Raw genomic sequence first — 19,659 nt, forward strand, 5'->3', positions numbered from 1 at the left:
GTCCAACTTTCTTAATCTCTCTCTCTCTCTCTCTCTATACACATGCACACATATTGATTGTCATAAAGTCATTGTTAGATTTCGATTAGCCCAAAGGTTGAACTCACTACAAGAAAAATGGTCATTAACGACGCTATTAATGTTATTTTACGACGCTTTAAAGCGTCGCTATTTAGCTTTACGACGCTTCGAAAAGCGTCGGCAAAGCGTCGCCTATGTAAGAGTGGAGAGGAAAAGCGTCGACGCTTTTTAAAAGCATCGTTATTTTTTAACGACGCTTTAAAGCATCGTAAAATTTAATATTAACGGCGCTTATAAGCGTCGTTAAACTTGTCTTAACGACGCTTATAAGTGTCGTTAAATATATTTTTAACAACGTTTTAAAGCGTCGCAAAATATAATTTTAACGGTGCTTTTTAGCGTCGTTAATGACTCCACGTCATCCACTCTACCAAGACGCTTTTCGAAGTGTCGGCTTTTTTGTCTTTAACGACGCTTATAAGCGTCGTTAAAATAATTTTAACGACGCTTATAAGCGTCATTAAAGGTTTTAAGAGAAAAAAAAATACAGGTATTATCTACAAAAAAAAAAGAATACATACATTTCTGTACGAAATTATATCAATTATTCGAACATAAACCTGTACAATCACCACATTCACACCTGTACAATCACCACCATTCACACCAAAAGCAAACTTAAATAGAAAATTTAACCAAATCAAAAGATAATATTTTATATAAATAAAAATAAAGTACTAATCGTCCATTACAATCAAGAGTAATATAAAAAAATATAAAAATATAATAAAAATAAAATAATATCAATCTGCAGGCGGATGGTCGTCGTTGTCTCCACGTGACGTGCCGCTATCTCGACGGGTGCCTGATGTGCCAGGAGCCTACAAGAAACATATCAAAAGCATGATTTGCATATCTATAAATAAAAATATATAAATCATTAAATTAATACAAAAATATATATTTAATATTATGTGTTTACCTGAGATGAACCATACATCTCTAATAAAGATGTAAGGCGATCAATCTGTCCCCTCATGGCCTGCATCTCGGCACAGCTCTGTCGCATCTCCTCCATCTCAGCGGTACGACTCTGTCTAATCTCCTGTATCTCCATCTCGAGTCTGCGAACGCGTGAATCCTGAGCATCTGCTGCAGCATGCTGCGTATATCTACTAACCTCAGATAACTGAGTGGGGGTGACTCCTACTCCATAACCCCTCACTCGGCCGTAGCGCTCTGGTCCCATCAACTCTGTGAACACCTCGGCCTCGATACGGCTCTGCTGCGTAGATGCTGCGGACTCGTCGTCACGCTCCGCAATGAGAGATGTAGCCCTCTCCTGTATTTTTTTTGAAAACAAGAGTTATACATTAATAGCTAACAAAATTAAATTTAAATCATTGCAAAAAATATAATATTAATAATGCTGTACATATAAATCTCTCGACTCATCTCGAACAAAAGTACCATCCTGATGAGTATGAGTCATCCGGTAAAACTCCACTTGTCCGGATTCCCTTCCATGCTCATCCTCCTACACAAATAATTTTAATTTTAAGCAAACAGTTATAATAATTTAAAAAAATATATGAGTATCATGATACAGACATGGTCCACGATACATAATAATATTAGTTATATAAATATTTCAACATAAAAATTAAAAGTTAATTATGAAAGTTTAAGGAACATACAAACTCCTGTCGGAGTCGTGCATAACTCTTCGACCCCGATATATGAGGAACAGACTGAGCTGCTCGTGCAGCTCTACCAATAGCAGAATAAGTCTGTAAAATAAAGTAAAGAACTTGTTATATATATAATGTATAATAAAAATTAATATTTTTATAAAATATTTAAAAAAAAAGATAATAAACAGATAATATACCTGTGCCCTCTCGGAGAACCAATAATGAACCAACTCCATCCACTGATGAGGGGGTACATCAGGAGGATAATTCCTAGCAACCTCCTCCTCTGTCATACCCTGTCTCATATAGTCCTTCTTCAATTGTGCTCTATATTCTTTCCATTTGCGGTTGAGAGACTTCATTACAAAATCATGAGTGGATGGAGGGAGAACAAACTTGCTCTATAAAAAAAAAAGTTAAATGAAATAAATTATATAAATGATTAACAATTAATATACAGTATGAACATCAATTCATTACCTCTATAACTCGGAGGAGCTCAACTTTGTACGTTGGAAGCATGTCATTCCATTTTGCATAGCCCAACGGACATAGCTGAGGCCTCCGAGCAACAGTCCCCAAAAATAAAGTCAATAAGCAGGCAGCTTTCTTAATTGGCTGACCTAGCTGATTGCACTCCACAACAATCCTCTCGTCCTCACGCATCTGTCACACATCTCGTACTACTGTGGGTCCGCGTCTGGGGTGTACTCTCTCGGATCCGTCTGCAAAAAATACATAAAAGTAACTATATCATAAATATACATAAAATGAAAAAAAAAAAATTACATGAAAGACAATATATACCCTGCACGTGTATCTCATCATCTGGTTGATGAACAGGAGGATCGTGCTGTGCTGATGATGAAGGACAAGGCTCAGAATGCTATGCAGCTGAACTGGCCTCAGGCTGCTGTGCTGAAGAAGACGTACCGGCCTCTGTCTGTGAAAACTGAAACTGCACACCAGCATATCGTCCCCTGCGACGCATGATGTCACCTAGCATTTATATAAATAAAAGGTAGAATCAGTTAATATATGGAGTAAAATAACATAATAATTAATACAAAATATATACATCATAAATAATTATTACCAGTAACAATCAAGCAGTAGTATTTTCTTCGAATTTTGTTCTAACCAACGTCGTCGTAGCATTTAAATCATCAGCTGGCACAAAATTGTAGGGCATACATTGTGTATAAGTGTCATCGTCATCATCCTCCACTTGGTTTCCCATATCATATAAGTCTCTAGGTTTTGTTTTGATGACACTAAACCAATCTTTATCTTTTGCATCTTGTACATAAAATACTTGACGAGCTTGAGATGAAAAAATGAACGGGTCATCCTTCAATAACACACCAGTGTGTATCAACCTTGAAAAATTTACAAGTGTAAATCTATTTACATCTTGTTTCAAACTCCTTGGTGAGTTTATGTCTATCCAATCACATCTAAACAGTACTACTTTAAATTTTTCATAATAATCCAACTCATAGATATCTTTAAGTGCACCATAATAGGATTTTTCATCCGCTTCCACCATAACACCGCTATTCTGTATTTTTCTAAATTTCTCCCGTTCTTTAGTATGAAATTTAAAGCCATTAATTATGAAACCGTTATATCTATTCACAATCTTGTTAGGTCCTCGAGCAAGAGCTATTAGTTCATCTGAATTATTTGTCTCCATCATCTTTGATACCTAACAAAAAATGATATGACGAAGTGCAGTTGAGTTAAAAAATATTAAATATGTATCAAAAATTAATATATCCCATAATTAAATATAAATCACACCTGATTCGAAAGCCACATAGAGAATAACTCGACCAACCATCGCTGTTCAATCCTTGCATTAGGACGAATGTTATGATTGGCTCGTCTCTGATAAATTAAAAATTCACTGCATAAAATATAAATATATCATTTAGAACATTATATCTAATATAAAATTTAAATTTTGATGTCATTCCTTAAATATACTAACCTGCGATGGTCAGATATTATGTCACTATGAAGTAACACATAACGATGTGCTTGTGCTAAGAATTTTTGATCAAGTACAATACTTTCAGCTCTTCCCAAAAATTTTTCAGCAGTTAAGAACTTATACAGTTCTGCATTCTCCACAAAGTCATTATGCCGTTGAGGTCGACTAAAAATAGTCTCTACACCTTGAAGATATCTTGAACAAAATGTCAAACATTCATCCGCAATATATGCTTCAGCAATCGAGCCTTCGGGATAGGCTCTATTTCGCACATAATCTTTAAGACGCACAAGATACCTTTAAGAATTAAATATTTATTAAAATATCAGTATGCTGTTGTTTCTAATAAAATTATCAAAAGATTTAAGGTTTGTAATAATACCTCTCAATAGGATACATCCATCTATAATGTACCGGTCCACCAACTTTAACTTCTGAAGCTAGGTGAATGAGCAGATGTACCATAATAGTGAAAAATCCAGGAGAAAAAATCTTTTCCATCTGGCAAAGTGTAATTGTAATATCGGATTCTAACTGATCAAGTTTCCGAGGATCAATAACTTTGGAACATAATGCCTTAAAGAATGACGATAATCGAAGTACAATTGTAACAACTTGTTTCGGCAATGATGATCTTAAAGCTATTGGAAAAATATCTTGCATCAATATGTGACCATCATGACTTTTAAGATTTGAAAATTTTCGATCCTTTAGATGCACACATCGTGAAATATTTGATGCATATCCATCGGGTACTTTGATACTTTTTAAAACTCCCAAAAAATTATCCTTTTCTCGAGCAGACATTGTGTAACATGCAGGAGGCACATAAATTCTATCATTAGCAAGCATTTTAGGATGAAGTTCCTGTCGGATACCCATTTCTTTTAAATCAAGACGTGCCTTCATGTTATCTTTGCTCTTTCCATCAAGGTTTAAAAATGTTCCAAGTAAATTATCGCAAACATTCTTCTCTATATGCATGACATCAAGATTGTGCCGAATAAGATTATGTTTCCAATAAGGTAAGTCAAAAAAGATACTTCATTTTTTCCATAAATGTTTACTTGGATGTTGTGTAGATGCTATCTGTGTGTCTTCCTCATTTTCATCCTCGAAATAATTGTCTGGATCTTGAAACACCTCTGCATCTATAGTACTGATACTGACTTCCTCTGGTAACCCTTCGTGCACTGAGCTTTCAACATCATCCCTTCCTCTTTTTTTAGAGGACTTTGAGTGCTTACCGTAGCTGTAATTGATGCCATCCATTTGTCTATGAACATCAGTTCCAGAAGGTGGAATAGGGGCACATCCCAATTCTATAGTACCATCAAACAAATCTTTCTGAAATCGAAACGGATGATTTGCTTCCAACCATCGACGATGTCCCATGTAACAAAATTTACCTCCATGTTTTAACCAAATTGAATGTGTTGAATCTCCACAACAAGGACATGCGACCCGTCCCTTTGTACTCCAGCCAGATAAATTGGCATATGCTGAAAAATCATTAATAGTCCATAATAAAGCTGCCCGTAGTTTAAATGTTTGGCCGTTGGAAGCATCAAATGCATCAACACCCTCCCACAACTGTTTCAATTCCTCTATCAAAGGCTGTAGAAAAATATCAATATCATTGCCTGGACCCTTATCTCCTGGAATAACCATTGACAAGATAAGTGATGATTGTTTCATGCACATCCACGGTGGCAAATTGTAAGGTATCAAAACGACTGGCCAAGTGCTGTAGGTAGAACTCAGGATCCGAAATGGATTGAAGCCATCAGAAGCTAAGCCAAACCTAACACTGCGAACATTAGAGGCAAAATCAGGATGCCTATCATCAAATGCTTTCCATTGAAGACTATCTGCTGGATGTCTCAACATTCCATCCTTTGTACGTCCTTCATGATGCCATTTCATTGATGAAGCTGTTTTTGATGATGCATAAATCTTTTTCAATCTAGGTATAAGAGGAAAGTAACGCAATATCTTGGCCGGTTTCTTTTTACTCCGCGTTGCATCCAATTCATTCAGTACATCATCTCGATCTTCTTTTTGTGTTATCCATCTTGAAGATCCACATACATTGCATGACTCTTGATTAGCGTTTTCACCCCGATATAACATACAATCTTTCGGACAACTATGAATCTTTTCGTATCCAAGATCCAATTCTTTTACTACTTTCTTGGCTTCATAATACGATGGTGGTAAACGAGTGCTTTCTGAAAATGCATCCTTTAATAACTTGAGCAGCATGGTAAAACTCTTTCCAGACCATCCATTCAAATATTTTATATGAAATAAATGTACAAGAAAAGAAATCTTAGAAAATTTTGTACAACTCGAATATAATTCTTCGTCTGCATCTTTCATTAAGGTGTGATAACGAGCTGTCTCATCATTAGATGTATGTATGGGCTCCTCAACATGCATGCGTTCCGTATGCGTACATCCATCAAACATCCCAACTGTTTCTTGTATACTACTGGATTCTCCTAAATTTTGAACATCAAATCCAAAAGCATCTGTGATCAAACCCCTTATATCATCATCTCTTGCAGAATTATCTTCTAGGCTAGTGGATCCAAAATGAGTCAGGGGTTGGTTACATGATGATGGCAACATAGATTCTCCATGAAAAATTCAGTCGGTATAACCTCTTAAAAAATCATTCCATACCAAATGTTCTTCAACATTTTGTGGATCTAAAGAAGAACTATTTACACATTTTCGACATGGACATAAAATCTTTCCATTCAAACTACTTTTCTCCATACCAAATTTAATGAAGTCATGAACTCCATCTAAATATTCTTTACTATTCTTTGGTTTATTTATCCAACTTTTGTCCATTGTAGGATAAAAATGACCGAACTTGCAATTTATCTAAAAATAAAAAAAATTATACAATCTATATTAATGCAATGAGTAAAAAATATCAGTCATTTCATAAAATTCAAAAAAATAACAGTTAGATAAAGTTTACATAGTAAATGCTTGTTATCATCAACTAATAGGTAAAGAAGGTCCTATCCCATTCAGAAAATGCATTAATTCTATAGGTCAATTACAGAAATCAAATGATATGCAACAAGAGCCAAAAAAAATTTCGACAGCATTTCCCCTTAGTTCTTCCCTATAGGAAGAACAAAAGAAAAATACCATTCGAAATTTTTTTCGAACCCTCAGCATACCATTTGATTATGGTAATGACCTATAGAATTACTCACATTTTCTAAACTGTCCATACTGGACAATCAATTGATCAATGTACATAATTCTTTTATCCGTACAAAAATAAATAAATGTACGGATACAATAGAATATGTATATTAATCAAAAGATGGGTCTATGTTTCTATGCAATGCAATTTTTTTTTAAAATTAATTCATAATTAACATTGTCTGACATTAAATTCACAACCATCACAAAAATATCCATGAAAATCTACTTAGCATGCATTTTAAAATTATTGCTAGCCATTTCTGTGATAAATTTTTATATTAATGCAATTTAAAATTATTTAGATAAATTTTAACTCTAGCCATTTCTGTGATAAAAAGTTGCAACTAATACTATAATTTAATGAGAGATTATCAACCAACTTGAATATTTCACAATGATATAGAAAACTATGCACCATGTGCTCATAATCTCCATATAACAGAAAAGATATTTAACTTTTCAATCACAACAAAATGAAGTCTAATCTGATAAATGGAAAGCTTGATATCTCGCTAGCATTAGGCTAAGAGCCACAAGAAAAAAAAAACAAGTGTCATTTGATTGGACTGATCAGTAGTATGTGAACATTAGACCATACAAATCAAACAAAGCCACTTTCAACCATAAATACATGTCAAATAAGGACATACAAACTAGATTTGGGTAGTCACATCAATAACTAAAAATGATCACAATCAAAATAAAAGAGCTTTCCTCCACCTTAAATTGAGTCCATGGTAGATGCTAAGTTGTCTTATGGGCCTAATTCTCATGCGAAAGTTCAAAATTTAAAGCTAATTAGCTTTTTATCTTGTAAGGTGCTTGATTAGGACATCATATTTTACACAACTTACTAGTTAAAATAAATAAGTTTTATTTTTGCTTTTGAGGAAATCTTAAGTTATATTAGTTATTAAGATGAAAAATATTTCAATACTTCAATTATAGTTAATTTAAAATGACCATTTACAATGTGATATCCTTTGTAGTTTACCTTAGATATTATTAGTATTTTTTGGTACAAACCTTGAATACCATTTGATCACTCATATTTTATTGTATTTCTAAATCCACCCTTTATGAAACTTTCATAAAAGACCGTAGAAAGTAGTTTATTCACATCTATTTCTGAAAACACACCCCACAAACTTACAAAAATGACCTACTTCATCTTTAATATTGCATGTTTAAGCCAATATATATATATATATATATATATATATATATATATATATATATATATATATATATATATATATATATATATATATATATATATATATATATATTCCATTTTAGCAAAATAGACACTCAAAACATGCATTCGGTATAGAAACAAATTATATTACTTAAATTAGACATTCTGTAGAAAACTATAACACCAAAACACAAAATTGTTCTGACAGATCGATAACCGGTGTCAGATTTAGGCAATTCGACCGGGCAGTCATATCCATCCGATCAAATTCCGATCCAAAGACCAACCAATCCACTGGGTGGCGGATCGGGGCCCAGAAGCCCCTCGCGACTGGCATTTCCATATAATGAATGAAATAAATGATTCATCACATCCGATCCACTCCCAAGTTTCACGGTTAGTAATTCTTGATAACGAAATCGAAGGATAAAACAAAAAAGACAAAAAGAAAATAGTTCCTGAATCAAGGTCTTCCCAGGGAACAAAAAAATCGAAGAAACTTAGCCCTGACGTGGGGAAAGAAAGCAATCTGGATCCAACTAATCCGAAGATTTCACACAGATTCTTGCATTGATTCCCATTTATTAAACTTCGATTTCAGATCTAGATCAAAATATGATCGGAGTTGCAACATTTCTATCGAATATTCATCAAAATAGTATTAGAAACAAAAAGAAAAAGATCGTTACACTAGCTATTAACCGTACCCGAGCACAAACCTCCGACGATTCGCGAGGAATCCAAAGGGTCGCCAAGCTCTCTGCCTCCGAACTCCGGTCTGGCCGAAAGGAACGGATTAGTAATTTATGGTAGACGCGACCAAAGCCGGGCCGGCCTGTAAATCGTATTTCAAATCCCTCTTAGCAGCGGGGAAGCACCACGATACATCACCTGAAACTTCACGATACTAGTGGTTCATAAAAATCATATGTAATGCCTAACCCTCCTTTCATTAAAGCATAGACATGGAAACAAAGAAGTAAACCAGCCAACCAAAATGATTGAAACAAGAAAAATAGAGCAGGAGAAAATAAAAATGCAAAAATAACGTTGCCATGCCATTCTTCTTCCTCCACCATTGCAACATTTTATTATAAGAAATGGCTCCTAATTAATTAAATCACTCTGTGGGCTAACATTGCAAGAAAGCCGGCCAGCAACTCAAAAGCTTAAATGACGAAGAGAAAAAGGGAGGAGAAGGACCAACCTCGGAGGACAGGTACTCGAGGACGGCGGCGAGGAAGACCGGAGTGCCGGCGCTCACGGACGGCGGCTGCGCTACCGGTGGCAGAGATGGGGTCGGCGGAGGAAAGGATGGAAAGCAGGGGCGGCGGGAGATAGATTAGGGCACGGGAGATTGGGGGTATTAAACGAACCTAACGACGTTTTTTAGCGTCGTTAAATACTGTACAAAAGCGTCGGTATTTGCTTTATTTAACGACGCTTTTGCTAAAAGCGTCGGCGTTGACGTTGGATAGTTTTACGACGCTTTTTAAAAGCGTCGGCAGGTCAGCGCAACTTGCCGACGCTTTCCAAAAGCGTCGGCAAAAAATGGTCACTAAATCCCCTTTTCGTTGTAGTGACTGGTGACCCATAATTTACTCCGTTTCTAGATAGATGAACGATTCCATTTTAAAATATTATGCACGAGAGTTTACTTTATCCATTGATATTATAAAATAGTCATTATAACATGGAACATGGAGCGTAGATTCTCTACTATGCTTCATACAGTGCAGTGCAGAGTACGCACAGTCTATCATACAAGGGACGATCACACAAGCCTCACACTATGCGATGCATGCTGCATGCAACCGTCCATCATAGTCGGTGCTTATGATGCATTGTACTGTGCAGTCCATTATGGATACCGCAGAGGACTCATGCTCTATGTATAATATGACATAGATAGATAGCAGCATTAATCTTGTTTTATTTACCGGATAAAAATGATTAGATTTTATTATTATTTTTTTTCAAAAAAAATAAAATAAGAATAAGAAGGCGGCGACGACGACCAGATAATTATAGCTACATAATTGCCAGATGCGTACATATGCACTGTGCACAAGAGGCTCCTAATTAAACCGTTCTAAGGACGATCATAACTACTTTGTTAGGTAACAGCTATCGTTTTAAACCTGTTCTCTTCTTTGCCGTGACGTGCGACTGTACACCGTACACCCTCATTTCCGCTCGGAAACTTTCAAGCACTGTTACAAAATACTGTTGAGAAATTAAAACCCTTAAGCGGCAATCAGACTACAGGACAAACCGACGTATATGAAACTAAGAATCACAGGATGAGTGAGAGAGAGAGAAGAAAACAACAGTTAAAGCGAGGGCCAGGCACGGCTTGCTCTTAGCTGGAAGACATGGCTGTCATGGGGGCTTTCCATTTCAATGAAGGAATCCCCATCTCCAATTCCCTTCTTCTTCTTCTTCTTCTTCTTCTTCTTCCTGCGTATGTCTCTCCTCCTCTCTCCCTCCCTATAAAACCCCCACCCTTCCGCCATTCTTTCCACAAATTACCGCACTCACAAAACTACCCTCTTTCTAATCCATCACCAGCACCACCACTGCTACTATTATTCTTGCTACATAGTGGCAGTGGGACTATGGAGCACAGCAGTCTCTCTCTTCTCTTCCATCTCCTCACACTCGCCACCTATGTATCAGCCCGACCGGCCACCTTCCTCCAAGACTTCCGCATCACTTGGGCCGACTCTCATATCAAGCAGCTGCAAGGAGGCACTGCCATTCAATTGACCCTCGACCAATCCTCAGGTAAATAATTTAATTTAGCTCTTGACAAGAATAAAAAAGATATATGATCTTATAATGCCACGGTCTGGTGCGGTGCTGCATACAAACCTAACCTTATTATTATCTGCATGAATATAATTCAGGATGTGGGTTTGCTTCCAAGAGCCAATACTTGTTCGGACGTGTGAGCATGAAGATTAAGCTCATTCCCGGCGACTCCGCCGGAACGGTCACCGCCTTCTATGTCAGTGACTTGTCGGCATGACCTACATATTATTCTTTGCTCTTCCTTATGTTTGGACTACTAATGTTTGATTTGGGCAGTTGAATTCCAATACCGACAGGATCCGTGATGAGCTCGATTTTGAGTTCTTGGGGAATAGGACTGGACATCCTTATACGGTCCAGACCAACGTGTACACCCGTGGGAAAGGTGACCGGGAGCAGAGGGTCAACCTTTGGTTTGATCCTGCTGCCGACTTCCACACCTACTCGATCCTGTGGAACCACTACCATGCCGTGTATGTATTGCATCACCATCATGGAGATTTCCAATAATTCCAACGTTGAAACTCTTATCTTGATCTAGTTATTTTCAGAGAATAAATGCAAAGGCATGCATTCCTTTTGTCTGCATCAACACTCGTCCGCTTTTTCTTAAAATTAAGAGAGAGAGAGAGAGGAGAAACCTAGGACTAACTAATAAGTAGAAAAACAAATTTACATGACTATTACCTTTTCATGACCTCTTTGGCTTCCTTTCTTATGCACTGCATAGCAAAAGTAGACCCCTCAATTAATATAAAGCACCAACTCAACCACATATATGTGGAACTAGCTCTGGCTCTATATGTAGCCAGCCTTTCTAACCTTATCACTTTACCGACCAAAATGAATACATGCACTTATATCTTAATAATAATAGTGGCTTTTCTATTGGAGTTCCTTGCTTTTGTTAAAACTGCTGTGGGTGGATACATGTATAGATTCTTTGTGGACGAAGTCCCGATCAGAGTGTTCAAGAACAACGAAGCCCGGGGCATACCGTTCCCCAAGTCACAGCCCATGGGAGTGTACTCCACCCTATGGGAGGCCGACGACTGGGCTACGCGAGGAGGGCTCGAGAAGATAGATTGGAGCAAGGCCCCATTTTATGCTTACTATGAGGATTTCGATATCGAGGGCTGCGCCAAACCTGGCCCAGAAAGCTGCGCTTCCAACCCAAACAACTGGTGGGAGGCCCCGGCATACCGCCAGCTTAGTGCAATCCAAGCCAGGAAATATAGGTGGGTTCGTGTGAACCACATGATCTATGACTACTGCACCGATAAGTCCCGATACCCGGTCACCCCACCGGAATGCACCGCTGGAATTTGAAGTACTAAGAATGAAGACATTGGATGGAAGGTGTATATATAGTAGGCATACTAGTATAAGATCGTGTGTTGTCTTATTTGGTAGCTATGTAACATCGTCCACTGTGGTCTAATTGTACTAATGTATATGTTTGAGTTGTCTTTGTTTCTCGAGTTAATTGTGGGTCAATTGTACCAATGTATGTGATTGTGTTTATTTGTGAAGTTAATCTGTAAAATTGTTGCTGAAAGCTGTAATAAGCTATGTGCAAACATTGCTCCGGATACTTTTGATTGTCCATGGTTAACTTTGTCTGTTTCCTACAGATTTATAGTCTCTGTTATGCTATTTTGTATCTGGCTTCTCACATTAAAATCAGGTTCTGTAATTTTGTTTTTATAGCTAACTATGTTGCGAATGATGTCCTCCCATCTATACCATAAAAAACTATAAATCTGCTTTGTAACTTTCCTGTTCATCGATAAATAATTGGTGGCTACTTCACGGCCTCTGTTATGATCGAAAAAACAAAAGTTATGTGCAAACATGGGACAGAGATACAAATGAGAAAGAAATGGAAAATATCTATCACTTTGCTATATTATAACGAGCATCAGCATTAGCACCCTGTTTTGTTTTTTCGTCAATGGTGCGTTTCACGATGAACGATTCCCATCGAGAAATGTCAACGAAACGGAAAAAAACAAATCAAAAAGGAATCGCGTTTCCCGTACATGGAAGAAGAGTGGGCCATGACACAACTCGTGATTTCGTCGCTGTATGGGCTGTTAAAGTCTTTTCCCATCACTTGGGCAAACGTGAGGCCCAGCTAGGTTTCTGGGTCTCTTTACTGCCACGTGTCTCGTGCAAGACCGGAGACCTGGCCGGCTGACCGATTTATTCGCCTGTTGCCTGGTGAACCGTACCAACCTTGCTTGGTCGCGTGTTTTCTTAAGTAGACCTGAAAAAGGACCCAGTTTCGTACAGTGATTTTTATCTGTCGGCAGAGGTGGGGCCGGCACCACAAGGAGTTCGGAGTACTATTTAGCTTGGAGACTAGCTATTTTGATGAAAAAACATGAGCAAAATGGGTGGGGAGCAGTGAGATAGGGACCAAGCGGGGGACACGGATCCATGGGATGATAGCTATCTCACATCATTGTACGGTCTCACCGAGGTCTCCATCACAAGGCCGGGTGGACCCCCAAATTAGATTTTGACGTTATTGGATATTGTTGGAGCAGATCATCGACCTTCAATTCTGACTCTACATCGATCGAATGAATATATTATTCTGATATATAATCGATTGATCGATCGACAGTCAATTATTATCGATCAACAACAAATGATTTGATCAATCTCCGACTGAAGACCATCGATATATCAGAGATATCAGTCGATGGTCATTCGAATCTTTTACCGATTTATCTCTACCGACGTATCAGTATTATCGACATATAGTCGGTCTATCTGCTCAACATATCTTAACCATTATGAACGGTTATCGACTATGTATTACGATGATTAATGAGAATAAACAGTCCACTAATTTCACGATTATGATCCGATAATCTAGTGCCATAAAAAGCAGGACCACGTGCTCGACGGTTACATCAGAATCATCTATAAAAGAGAAGATAAACGAGCAGCATGGATAAGATAATTCTGAGCCAAGACTCTACCACTTTCACCATTCTTAGCTGTTCACCAACTCTCTTTCTGACTTAGGCATCGGAGGATTTCTGCTGGATACAACTCCGATCTGTGAGGACTTTGTCTTGCAGGTATTTTTCACCGACGACAGACGATAGAGATTTGGCCGCAACAGATACTAATATCAAATTAGTTTGCTTAAGCATCTGGGAGATTTTTTTTTTAAAATAAAAATATTTAGAAAAAGATGCCAAAGAAGATTCACTTTCATCCATATGAATCACTATTAGATTGCATGATGGTCACATTGAGAACTGTGTAAATAGATGAATGAAGGAGCTCGAAATGCCCTAGAATCTACAAAAGATACAATCTAACATTCAACGTCACGAAAGAACATCAATCATTGAGTGATTCTCTTTGAAAATATTTGTTTGCATAGGAACCAAGTGTTTTTTTTTTTGTCTTTACTTTTTGAAAAAATCAAACTAGCTTACTGATAATGATTGCTTTGAAGATCTAATACCAAGCACGGTCCGATTAAGGTTGGAATAACTGGCAGATATTAAGGTCAAGCTATCTTCCATTGCCTAAAGCTCTGATAGGTAGAGCTGTAAATCATGAAGTACTCCTAGATTAAAGAGTTCCACCAAAGAATTGACACAACAATACTAGCAACTTCCCTATTGCTTCTCAGCCTCACACATGATAGTTGTGTAACTTCTATTTCAAAAAGGATTTACATGTTAATAAGGATTTTCCATCTAATTTAACTAGGATCTGTTTTAAGTCAAATGATTCTAATTTTGGGACAAACGAGGGTTTAAGGGTCGCTGTGAAACTATGAAAACAATGGTAAACCACATTGAGATGTCATCATTCATTTTCTCGTGAAAATGCTTCAAGAAGTTGGATTTTGAATAGTAAGAGATGGCTTAAATCAGGCCAGGAGTTTGTTTCGTACGGCATGCTACTTTTTTGGCCTTCTGAGATCCAACTTAAACTCCAGGAGTTTGACTCCCGTCTTCCTATATGTCCTTGTTTACTACATTTCTACGCCAGTTAATATATACTTAGTAGTTTTGGTTGCCTAGGAGCAGAAACCAGACATGTCTTAGGCAGTGGGCTTCATGATCGATTTCAAGTAGGTTAGCATGATCAAAATACCTGATTAGCCAATGCCAGGTGAGGATGGGACTTGAACCCAGATCAATGGTATCATAAGTCAGTAGCATGACCAACTCAGCGAGCTAGCACCCTCCAAGACATTGGCCAAATGTAAAAAGAAATAAAAGAAGCCAAAAACATGTATTTGGAATGTGAAAATATATATACATTCATGGTATTCAGTTTGAGCTGTTTCTGCACAACCAGAGCTCAGCTCAATGATTACCTTTTTCAAGCTTTATCGATTACAGCGATGAAATAAACTCTAGTCCATATTTTGAGGTTTGCAGCTTATAAAATGGGCCAAGGCTGGATAGTTGCTAGCTTGTAGCAATAATTGCGACCTCAGCTTTAACTTGAGTTGGCTCATTCAGCAGATTAGATAACCAGCTTAACAGGAGAGGATGGCTAAAGCTAAGGCCAGGTCGAGCAACCTTTGATATGCCAATGCACAGCCTAACCAACTCAACCAAGGACAAAAGCGATCAATTGTAGCCCAAAACCATGCAAATGAGCTCGATGTGATAATATATAAAATCCAAGAGGTGACACTGGAGAAAACTGTTGAACAAAAAAATCACACTGGTTTTCCTTTTTTTGTAAAAACTCATTGTAAGGACCAATTGTATCCACAATTTCTCTCAAATTCCCCGCCCCCCCCAAAAAAAAAATGCAGCTTCAAACATCATAGAAGAAGTAAAGAGATTATTTTTAAAAAGTTTAATTTTTGTGGCTGCTGGGATTCGAGCCCAGGTCTCCACGGCCACAACGTGGAATTCTTACCACTAAACTACAGCCACCTGCATGTCATGTGTGTAACTTAAGACAAAATTAAAGTGATAACCAAACTTTACTGCTAATTAGATAGCTTCCCTGCTTCCGGAATGTGCTTGATTTTATTTTTTTATCAGAGAGAAAAAGAAGGTCAATAATGGTGTATTCTTGCCTTTAACTGTGGCTATCTTCGGTTCATACAGTTGAACTAATAGCTTGTATATTTCATTAAAATTGATGCATCTGAAAAAGTAGATCATAGTTCAGAGCATCATGGATGTGCAACAATTTCTAAGCCAATTTGCCTAGATGGAGACAATTTGATCGTGAATGTTGCAGGCTCAAGTTTTGACTGTACATGATGGTTGAAGACCAAGTTAGAGTGCTCAAAGATTTAGATATTTAATTAAATGTCTGATTATTGATTTTGGACCCAAGAAAAATACATAGCTTCTTCGTGAAAAAGAGCACAGTCCATCCAACATATATATAAAGAAAGAGAAGTGGCTTAGCAATTTGAACAATTCTTATGCCATTGAACATTGCTAGCTTGAGGATGGTTTCAGGGAGACCTAAGGTGCAAATGTATATGACTCTAGCATAAGTTAGAGACAACCAAATGTTTAACCACCTCAGCCCACCCCTATCCATGGCCTTTACCTAAGGTGTACCCCTTTCAGGTAATTAAAAGGAAAATGGAAGGCACCATAAATAACCAAACAAAATCAAGACAAACAAAAATATAGAAGAAAGGTATAGTAGACCCACAATAAAGACTATATATAGCTTAATCGACATATATATTTCCCATCAAATGATCATTTGACCACCCAGTACTTGCTTGAATGGCCAAGGTTGGTTCGGTTCCAAGTGGTATTGGTCCTTACCTCATCCTTCAACTAGTAAAGCCTTGTGTGAATTGTGTTCAATCAGCAAAAATGGTGGATCATACCTTCTCCACTTGCCCCATCTTCAGTTCCATCTAGAAGGTAATTTGCTCGGCCTTGGGAGTTTTTCATCCTCAATCTTCATTTGATTACCTCTATATATATAGAATGGATCAAACTCAACTTCACAAAGAGTGTTAGGTGCATTATTCTTATGTTGTTGGTGATTGCTTGAAAGGAGAGAATGCTAGATTGTTCCTTAACAAACACAAATCTCTTGCTTCCATTTCTACTGATGGTATTTAATTATGTTTTTAATGACTAGTCAATCATCGAGGAAATGGTCGAGTTTGCTGTTGTTTGGGCAAAGATCAAAAAGGTTCATTTTTAGCTAGCTGAAAAATGAAATCCTTATCACTAAGGCTGAGACTTCTTCGAATAGCTTAGTTTATATATATTGTTATCATTTTGGCATGTTTCAGACCTCGTTGAAGCAATTCTGTAACTGCTAATGCTATAGCTATAACTCCTTTGTTATAAACCATCTTGTGTCTCTGTAACTACTTTGTCGCACTCCCTTCTCCTGCCAAACTCTTTTCAACGGTGACCTTTGTCTTCTAATAAATAAATAGGTAGGGATAGCAATTGGGTCGAATCAAGTCAGATACGAGTTGGATCGATACGGATCGAGTCAAAAAATCATCAATCTAAATCTGTCATATTTATCAAACAGATCAAAAATTCAAATCTGAATCTGACCTATTTATAAAATAGATAATCCGATCTAACTTGCTTAACATATTTATTAAATGATCAAGTTAGGTTAAATGAGTTAAACATGTTAAATAGATTTTTAACAGATTAAATATGCCAGATTAAATATATCAGAAATAGATTAAGCAGATTTTAAATAGGTTAAATAAATTATAAATAAATTAAACAGATTATCTAACTTAATCTGACTTGAATCAAATATCTGCAATCCAAATCCGATCTAAATATTAAATGGATCGGTCTGTTTATAATCCGATCTTATTTAATCCAAATCAAATCTATTTATGGTGGATCAAATATAGATCGAATTAGTGGATCGGATGTCTTATAAATAGGGATGACTAATTTTCAATCTCTCACGACCTCCAAAGGAAAAAGAAAAAAGAAACTAGTCTCGGCTCCAAACTAGATGCGCAGGTCCGCATCCGTAGCGGGTGCGGTTAGGGCCAAATTAACCGGAGAAGTAAAAGGTGAAGACCATGTTGGACAATTACGATGCACTGGATGAGTACAAAAGGAAAGTAAAAAACAAAAGATCAACAAGAATGGTGCACTCATCCCTAGGCCTAGCCACCGAAACCATATCATTAGCTGAATGACTTGGACTGATGGATCTTTGATTAGCTAAACCTAATGGATGTGCATGCTTGTTAAATTAGACCAAACAAACATATTTGATTATCTAAGCCTGATAGATATGCACGTTTGTTAAATTAAACCAAAGCTCATACTTCCTGTGAATAGCCGCATTAATAACTTTCGGGTAGGTGCCTCACTTTCTCAATTTTCCTTCGAAACCAAAAAAGAAAAGAAAAGAAAAAAACTAAAATTCCGACAGTGGACAACTACCCCGCACCATGCACTGACACGAGGTTTAATAGTGGCTGCTGAGTCAAGAATCAGCGACATATTGGGATGAACGCTAGTCCTCCCAATGCTGAAAAAATGGCCAAAATTTCTTTAGTAGTACAAATTTTAGTACTTTGTGCAGAGGTGGTGCTGCGGCATATGTACGTAGAAGGATGTCCTCAGCCATCCCTTTCTGCCATGTATCATGTATAGGCACATATGTGCTAGCAAATGCTTAGTTCTTACCGCCATGGCCCCATCTTTGAGAAAGAACATGATAGTAACCTAACCAACAGTTACCATGCTCCAGCGGGATGATCCAATGCTAGGGATCCTTGTACTGGTTTTGGTGGGCTACTGAACAAGGCATTTAAAAGAACATGCCTCTATCTTGTCAGCGATTTTGGATGCTATGTTATGGCAGTAAATCATCACTTTGTTATGTTAAAGATTGGTTTTTTGAGATATAATATTTATGATCACAAGTCATATCCATGTACAGCATCATTAGTCTGTCAGTTGAGGCATGTAGCAGGCTGCTAAAGAGGTTTGAGGGGACAAAATTATATTCAACATATTTATACAAGTTAAAGCGATTATGCTACCTAGGCAGGCAGTTGGTCAGAGTCGCCTTCTTTGTGAAGAAAGCTAGTAAATCAAGGTTGATTTTATGATGTTATGATACCAATTTCATGGTGAAAATAATTGTACTTAATATGGCCAGAATATATTATATATGGCTATTGCAGTGCAATCTGGTAATGAGTTGCTATAAGTTAAACTTTTCTTTTCTTTTTCTTTTTTCCTTTTTTTTTTTGTGTTTTAAGGTGGATCACTCATACAAATCAGACTTCAAATTAACGAAAGGAACATTGTTGCATTAAAAGGCCATACATGTTATTGTATCAATCAAGTATAACCGGGATCATATTACTAAAATTCCATTGCTATAAATTTTATTTGTCATAGCGTAAGATGCTATCAAGGTTTCACACGAATAGGTACTGTTGTTTAACCCTCGTTCACTTTTCTCTCATTGTACCAAGTCATTTATGTCGTATGCTCCCTTGCCAACCCATCTGCGGCTACGCCATTACCACTCTAAGAAGACCCAACCAACCAAAAGGCCCGACAAAGCAAAAGCTGCATGCAGCTGAGCTACTTCCTCCCCATCTTTATAATAATACCTCATGCCCCTCATCAAAGTGACAAAAAGAAAAGGTTTCTTTCCCAACCCACTTCCTTCCGGGCCATATGAGACACCTATATCCACTCTCTAGCACTCCT

General features: G+C 37.2%; 2 protein-coding genes and 1 non-coding gene across 3 annotated transcripts; 1 reads left to right on the plus strand and 2 right to left on the minus strand.

Moving 5' to 3' along the window:
• Positions 1–797: 797 nt before the first annotated feature.
• On the minus strand, positions 798–2,381 carry LOC140853183 (uncharacterized). The gene is made up of 6 exons (XM_073247266.1): positions 2,196–2,381; positions 1,913–2,116; positions 1,719–1,811; positions 1,457–1,558; positions 1,004–1,363; positions 798–902 (listed from the first exon to the last, which is right to left on the minus strand). Exons 1-6 carry the CDS (start codon positions 2,379–2,381, stop codon positions 825–827), a joined length of 1,023 nt encoding a protein of 340 aa, XP_073103367.1. The 3' UTR covers positions 798–824.
• An 8,066-nt stretch (positions 2,382–10,447) lies between these two features.
• LOC105055894 (probable xyloglucan endotransglucosylase/hydrolase protein 6) lies at positions 10,448–12,582 on the plus strand. The gene is made up of 4 exons (XM_010937905.2): positions 10,448–10,930; positions 11,053–11,153; positions 11,234–11,430; positions 11,896–12,582. Exons 1-4 carry the CDS (start codon positions 10,519–10,521, stop codon positions 12,284–12,286), a joined length of 1,101 nt encoding a protein of 366 aa, XP_010936207.1. The 5' UTR covers positions 10,448–10,518; the 3' UTR covers positions 12,287–12,582.
• Positions 12,583–15,816: 3,234 nt separating this feature from the next.
• Positions 15,817–15,888, minus strand: TRNAH-GUG (transfer RNA histidin (anticodon GUG)). Its single transcript has one exon. It is a non-coding gene; the product is annotated as a tRNA-His (tRNA).
• Between the last annotated feature and the right edge of the window lie 3,771 nt (positions 15,889–19,659).

Source organism: Elaeis guineensis, chromosome 13 (genome assembly GCF_000442705.2).
Source record: "Elaeis guineensis isolate ETL-2024a chromosome 13, EG11, whole genome shotgun sequence".
Lineage (NCBI taxonomy): Eukaryota > Viridiplantae > Streptophyta > Magnoliopsida > Arecales > Arecaceae > Elaeis > Elaeis guineensis.